Here is a 7692-nt window from a genome sequence, read left to right as displayed (position 1 = left end):
GCCGGGGATGTACACTCGCACACGACTTTTTTTGCACCATGTGTTTTGTACTTCTTGTCGCATGTTCTTACAAGATAGGAATTATATTCGATCGTGTTTTCGATTATTCACCTCACTCACTGCTCTAAAGTATATTTCATATTCTCGCTTCACTGTCTTGGCGTAGCTTACCAAGTTCTCTTGACAAAAGGTGTTATTAATGCTGTATTGTGGAGACGCCATTATCGTGTCAATAAAGCTCTGAAAGGAAACATAACAAAGACAGAAACGATTCACTACTTGCACAAATCCCATAATACACCTCTTTTACCTCCCCCCCCCCCAAAAAAAAAAAAAAATAAATGAATAAATAAATCTGCATAGGCATTGTTTTCAACTTCTCTTGGGACCCAGGAGAAATTGCAAACAATGCCAGGTGATCTGGTGACGTAATTTGGAGGACTGGGAAGTAAAATCTTAACGCCGTATCCCACAACCGCGCGCGGCCTTAGGTTTTGTTTGCAAATTTCCTGCAGCATTTTCATCGCCAAAATTCAACAGATCATTACGTTTCTTCCATATTTCCTGTTACTGAACGAACATTCAAGTGGAAACCGCCGAGATCTTACCTCGCCTCTGTCATGTTGAATTCGGAAATAACATTCAAGGCCGCGCGCGGTTGTGGGATTCGGCGTTAAATTTTCTCCCCAGTCCTCCGAATTACGTCACCAGATCACCTGTTGGTTCTGCAAAAGTTTTGGGGGATAATAGAGGTGTATTATGAGATTGTGCAAGTAGTGAATTGAGTGTTTTACAAACACACGACTCTGAGATTTAAATCTCAATCAACGGGATTCGCTTTTTGTTGCTTTCAATTACATTTGACACAATAGTTAGCGGAGAGGAATTTGGAGTGGTAAGAGAATGTGAAGTCTTGAAGTTATCATCGAATCCTAAGGTCACTGGTTCAAATCCCGTTTGAGCCTTAATTCTGTTTCGACGTTAATCACTTGGGAGTCACGCGAGAAAGCACACGATGTGGGAAGCTTAGTTTTTAAAAACAAACATTATGACATGACCATACTGTCATTTTATCTCGAGGCCTGTAATAGCTTATGAAATGCCATAATAAATTTCTCCGCTGGAATATGGGGCGTGGGCATTCTTTGACAACTAGCCAATGAAAAAGGAATAATTCAGATGACAACAAGTTCAGTTTATCGTGCGTTCCTTCTCGCTTTCGTTCTCATCGTGTTAATATCCTGACACCGTTTTCCGGTGCACTCCCCCTCCTCATGCTTCAACCTTTCTTTGCTCGGTTTTTTACTTCCTTGTTAAACCGACCTTTAACCCCACCTTTTTAAGAGATGCTATGTTTGTTTATATCAAATGCGTGATGTGGGTGAAATGATAAGAGGGGCACAACTGTGGCCAAATAATCCCACACTGGTTATCATCAATTAATGTCTCATCAATCTCTTCAGCAAACTAGTGCGACGTCACGCAGAGGTCCGAGTTCCGGACCAGTAGTTTAAACGGCAGTCGAGATAAAGGAATATGTGAGTGTTCACACAGTACATAAATAAGGGTTGGGACCCAGAATAGGGTGGACACATGACTCCTTTCCTCCCGACCAACGACTTACATAATCTAAATAAAACCTCACCCTACACTAAAGTAAGTCTCGTTTAACAGTTAGCCGACCGCTAAAAGTTGGAAACGGACAAACTGGAATATGGGGTCGTGGGCATACTTTCTTAAGTTTTAGGACATGAGCGCTATTTAAATACCTATTATTATTATTATTATTATTATTATTGTTATTATTATTATTATTATCAAAATCAATCACAACGCTGAATCCGACCCTTCAACTGGTCTCGTTGCAGCGATTGGCGCAGTGTCAAAAGCAACTGTTGATTGACATTTCAAGAATCTACAAGTATATGAAAGGCACAGTAACCGAAGTACGCAAGGATGCAGAAGCGCCCAACAAACATATCTTAGCTCCTACTAATGAATGATGACTGATCAAAGAGAGATTCTTAAGAATCCGCTTGAAAAAGTTTTAAAAAACTTCTGCCTAACCATTAGCTTCCCAAAAATGCTAGCTGACGTTTTTTGAGTGCTACAATCTGGAAAATAGAGAGATTTTTAGTATCACTTTTACGTGAAATGCGAACGGCAAAAGTGACTCCGTGACCATACTTTTCCTGCCATTTTTCGGGGTTGCCGGTTGCCGCTTCAGCATGAAAGTATGCATCTTCGCGTTTGCCGTATACGTGGAATTCTTCTTCTACATAACAAGTTGTTTGTGGGAAACAAGTGCATGCACCACATGAATGTATAAAAAGTTCATACCATGCAATATCGCAAAGCTGTGTCAGCATTTTGAAGAGTAAGTGGCGTCAGAAAGCGGCTTGTTATGACCTTAAATAGCTCTTTGTTCATATCATGGAACACTCTAGGGTTGGTGAATCGAATGGCTCTTCCTGCGCTGGCCAACTCTTCCCAGACATTTAAGAAATTAGTTGAGTTCAGTCCTTCGTTCTAAAGTAAAAGGAAAGCAAAACTTTCAATCTACAGCAGGACTAAAATTTGGTTTTATCAACGGAGTTGATAATGTAAATTGGCCACCGTACAGAGATTCTAAAAGCTGACGTTTCGAGCGTTAGCCCTTCGTCAGAGCGAATCGAGGGATTATGGGTTACGTGTAGTTTTTATAGTAGAGTAGGAGCTACGCTATTGGTGGTAACATGGCAACGTGAAAAATAGGAATATATTAGTTAAATGAAAAGCGTTCGTTAATACCGTGAGGATTAAGGGTGCCGATTTGAAAGATGAATTTTTGTTCCAGATTCTTGCAGCTTTGCGTCGTACCTAGATGTAGGGAAAGGCCGCAGATAGCCATGTGTTTTTTGGAGTGGTTAGGCAGATTGAAATGGCGAGCGACTGGCTTGGATGCATCCTTGTCATTCTTCTCAACATCGCGAAGGTGTTCGCGGAATCGGTCACCTAGTCGTCTACCTGTCTCACCAATGTATAATTTATTGCATAACGTGCAGGTTATGCAATAAATGACATTTGCGGAGGTACATGTGAAACGATCGGTGATCTTAACAGATCGCTTAGGTCCCGATATCTTGCTAGTGTTAACAATGAAAAGACAAGTTTTGCATCGTGAGCGCGCGCATTTGAAAGTGCCGGGTTGCTCGTTAGTTTTGAGCGCGCTTCTAACTAAAAAGTTGCCTACGTTTTTGTCGCGTTTGAATGAAATAAGTGGAGGTTGCGAAAAGATTCTACCAGTCTCGGGATCATTTTGGAGTAATTTAAAATTACTAAGAATGATGCTTTTGACTGCGTGATTATGAGGATGGAAAGTGAGGGTGAATGGAATTCTGTCATTCTTATCTTTTTGTGACGTTTGTAGCGATGACTGTCGATCAAATTGTTGGGCGCGATGATGGCCCGCTTTGACCACAGAGACAGGATAGCCACGTTTTTCGAAGAACTGGCACATCTCCTCTGATTTGCTGGAAAAATCGGAGTCATCACTACATAGACGTCGAAGTCTAAGAAATTGAGAATAAGGGATGGAGTTCTTGACATGTGATGGATGTGACGATGAATACAACAAATAACTGTGTGAATCAGTAGGTTTGTAGTGCACACTAGTACATAGCACGTTGCCTCTAATAGAAACGTTGATATCTAGAAAAGCCAATGAAGTTTCCGAAATTTCCCAGGTATATTTAAGAGCCGGATGAAAAGAGTTGACGGAGGTTATAAATTGATCGAGTTCTTCTCTGCTGGATGAAATAGCGCCGATGCAGTCGTCGATGTAACGGCCGTAGAGTTCAGGTTTGGGGCCGTTGTACTGACTAAAAAATTGGTGTTCAACATATCCTACAAAAAGATTGGCATAGCTAGGTCCCATTCTTGTGCCCATCGCTACACCATTAATTTGTTTGTAATAGTTGCCGGCGAATGAAAAACAATTAAGCGTTAAAACTAGTTCGGCAAGGCGGAGGAGTGTTTCCGAGCTAGGTTCTTTGACAGTGCGTTGATCGAAAAAGTGTTTAAGTGCTTGAAGACCTTCGCTATTAGGAATGACTGTGTATAGAGATGTAATGTCCATAGTGAAAATAAGTTTGTCTTGGCCGGAGAAATTGAAATCGCGGAAAATTTGTAGTGCGTGTGTACTGTCTTTAATGTATGATGGCAAAGATTTGACGATAGGCGTCATAATCCTGTCTAAGTAGCTAGAAATGAGTTCGGTGGGGCAACTACAGGCAGAAACGATAGGGCGACCTGGGTTGTTGGGTTTGTGAATTTTAGGCAAGAAGTAAATGCACGAAGTTCTAGGGGTGTTGATGATGAGATTAGTGGCAGTGTCCGGTAATTCCTGATTAACTATAAGATTTTGAATGGTGTCTTTGACAAGTTTTTGATTGTTGGAAGTGAGATCTTTAGGGATTTTGGCATAAAACGAGGTATCCGAAAGTTGCCGCAAAGCTTCTTTTTGGTAAAGGTCGGACCGCCAAACAACTACCGCGCCGCCTTTGTCGGCCGATTTGACAACTATGTCGTTGCGTTTACTAAGATTTTTAAGCGCCGCCCACTCTTCCGAGGAAAGGTTGGAAAATTTTCCAACCTTTCCTCGGAAGAGTGGGCGGCGCTTAAAAATCTTAGTAAACGCAACGACATAGTTGTCAAATCGGCCGACAAAGGCGGCGCGGTAGTTGTTTGGCGGTCCGACCTTTACCAAAAAGAAGCTTTGCGGCAACTTTCGGATACCTCGTTTTATGCCAAAATCCCTAAAGATCTCACTTCCAACAATCAAAAACTTGTCAAAGACACCATTCAAAATCTTATAGTTAATCAGGAATTACCGGACACTGCCACTAATCTCATCATCAACACCCCTAGAACTTCGTGCATTTACTTCTTGCCTAAAATTCACAAACCCAACAACCCAGGTCGCCCTATCGTTTCTGCCTGTAGTTGCCCCACCGAACTCATTTCTAGCTACTTAGACAGGATTATGACGCCTATCGTCAAATCTTTGCCATCATACATTAAAGACAGTACACACGCACTACAAATTTTCCGCGATTTCAATTTCTCCGGCCAAGACAAACTTATTTTCACTATGGACATTACATCTCTATACACAGTCATTCCTAATAGCGAAGGTCTTCAAGCACTTAAACACTTTTTCGATCAACGCACTGTCAAAGAACCTAGCTCGGAAACACTCCTCCGCCTTGCCGAACTAGTTTTAACGCTTAATTGTTTTTCATTCGCCGGCAACTATTACAAACAAATTAATGGTGTAGCGATGGGCACAAGAATGGGACCTAGCTATGCCAATCTTTTTGTAGGATATGTTGAACACCAATTTTTTAGTCAGTACAACGGCCCCAAACCTGAACTCTACGGCCGTTACATCGACGACTGCATCGGCGCTATTTCATCCAGCAGAGAAGAACTCGATCAATTTATAACCTCCGTCAACTCTTTTCATCCGGCTCTTAAATATACCTGGGAAATTTCGGAAACTTCATTGGCTTTTCTAGATATCAACGTTTCTATTAGAGGCAACGTGCTATGTACTAGTGTGCACTACAAACCTACTGATTCACACAGTTATTTGTTGTATTCATCGTCACATCCATCACATGTCAAGAACTCCATCCCTTATTCTCAATTTCTTAGACTTCGACGTCTATGTAGTGATGACTCCGATTTTTCCAGCAAATCAGAGGAGATGTGCCAGTTCTTCGAAAAACGTGGCTATCCTGTCTCTGTGGTCAAAGCGGGCCATCATCGCGCCCAACAATTTGATCGACAGTCATCGCTACAAACGTCACAAAAAGATAAGAATGACAGAATTCCATTCACCCTCACTTTCCATCCTCATAATCACGCAGTCAAAAGCATCATTCTTAGTAATTTTAAATTACTCCAAAATGATCCCGAGACTGGTAGAATCTTTTCGCAACCTCCACTTATTTCATTCAAACGCGACAAAAACGTAGGCAACTTTTTAGTTAGAAGCGCGCTCAAAACTAACGAGCAACCCGGCACTTTCAAATGCGCGCGCTCACGATGCAAAACTTGTCTTTTCATTGTTAACACTAGCAAGATATCGGGACCTAAGCGATCTGTTAAGATCACCGATCGTTTCACATGTACCTCCGCAAATGTCATTTATTGCATAACCTGCACGTTATGCAATAAATTATACATTGGTGAGACAGGTAGACGACTAGGTGACCGATTCCGCGAACACCTTCGCGATGTTGAGAAGAATGACAAGGATGCATCCAAGCCAGTCGCTCGCCATTTCAATCTGCCTAACCACTCCAAAAAACACATGGCTATCTGCGGCCTTTCCCTACATCTAGGTACGACGCAAAGCCGCAAGAATCTGGAACAAAAATTCATCTTTCAAATCGGCACCCTTAATCCTCACGGTATTAACGAACGCTTTTCATTTAACTAATATATTCCTATTTTTCACGTTGCCATGTTACCACCAATAGCGTAGCTCCTACTCTACTATAAAAACTACACGTAACCCATAATCCCTCGATTCGCTCTGACGAAGGGCTAACGCTCGAAACGTCAGCTTTTAGAATCTCTGTACGGTGGCCAATTTACATTATCAACTCCGTTGATAAAACCAAATTTTTGTGTACTACTTCCCCACCGACGCAGCACCACAGTTTCTTTAGAAACTACCCCTTCATACAGCAGGACTAGTTAGTTGTTCAGACGATATCTTAACTTATGAAAGATGGAAGATATCCTTGCACTTATTTGGAAAATTAAATTAAGCAATTGTCATCTCCTACTGAGTGGCTTCATTGCTCAGTTGGAATGCATTGCACAGGAATCGCAGAGGTCATGGGTTCGACTCCCGTTGAAGCCGCCTGAACTTTTCAGGTGTCAGCTGCAAGAGACACTTCAAATACACACATTCCTTTCATTCATCATTCCTTTCACGAAAACACACCAGCCCAACAAATTGACCTGCTCCCACTTGTGTGGCTTCATATATCAGTTGGTAGAGCATTGCACCGGTATCACAGTGGTCATGGATTCCCAGACCACTGCTGAAATTGTTCACATAAGACATAGTGCGATCGAGGACTGATCACTTCTAACTTTCGTCTATGTCCCGCACTTCAAATATACATTTCTTTCATTCGATATCTTAACTTATTCAACTTATGTGTTTACTTCTAGGCTTAACTGATAACATGAAACTACTCGGAGACCTTGAAGTGCGAAACTATAAACGAACGAAACGAGTTTAAAGCGGAAACTATGATCCTTGCTAAAAATGGTTAACGTTGACTACGGCTGCACTCGATCGAAAACAAAAATTAAACTGAGTGGACGAACGCTTTTATAGCGAACGATACTAAAAACGTAATCACTTATTGTTCGATTTTCCCAATTGGCAGGGACGACGCATGATAGTTACGAAAAAAAGTCATACAAATGATTAGTGATTTGTCACATATGATATCTCGTGAACAAGCCACTGTTACACGTTGAAACTTTTAGCTGAAACTTGTGTGCAACGGCGCTGCGAAACAAGTTTCAGGAGGCATTGCACCGTGTAACACGGTTGGTTTCGTGAAACTTTTTTGATCTTTCGTTGTGAGACAAGTTTCACGAAAAGTAGAACCGCTTTCTACT

At 41.6% G+C, this 7692-nt stretch overlaps 1 protein-coding gene across 1 annotated transcript in view; it reads right to left on the bottom strand.

Moving 5' to 3' along the window:
• LOC138005021 (corticotropin-releasing factor receptor 1-like) overlaps positions 1-7123 on the bottom strand; it is a 49763-nt gene extending 42640 nt beyond the window's left edge. Inside the window, exons 1-3 of the mRNA XM_068851312.1 lie at positions 7001-7123; positions 2341-2529; positions 172-240 (exon numbers count right to left, since the gene is read on the bottom strand). Of these exons, the coding sequence (XP_068707413.1) occupies positions 172-240; positions 2341-2529; positions 7001-7123 (381 nt within the window). The remainder of the gene's footprint in view (positions 1-171; positions 241-2340; positions 2530-7000) is intronic.
• Positions 7124-7692: the final 569 nt, after the last annotated feature.

Source organism: Montipora foliosa, chromosome 6 (genome assembly GCF_036669935.1).
Source record: "Montipora foliosa isolate CH-2021 chromosome 6, ASM3666993v2, whole genome shotgun sequence".
Lineage (NCBI taxonomy): Eukaryota > Metazoa > Cnidaria > Anthozoa > Scleractinia > Acroporidae > Montipora > Montipora foliosa.
The sequence above is the reverse complement of the archived record's forward strand: the minus strand, read 5'-3'. Positions and strand labels throughout refer to the sequence as shown.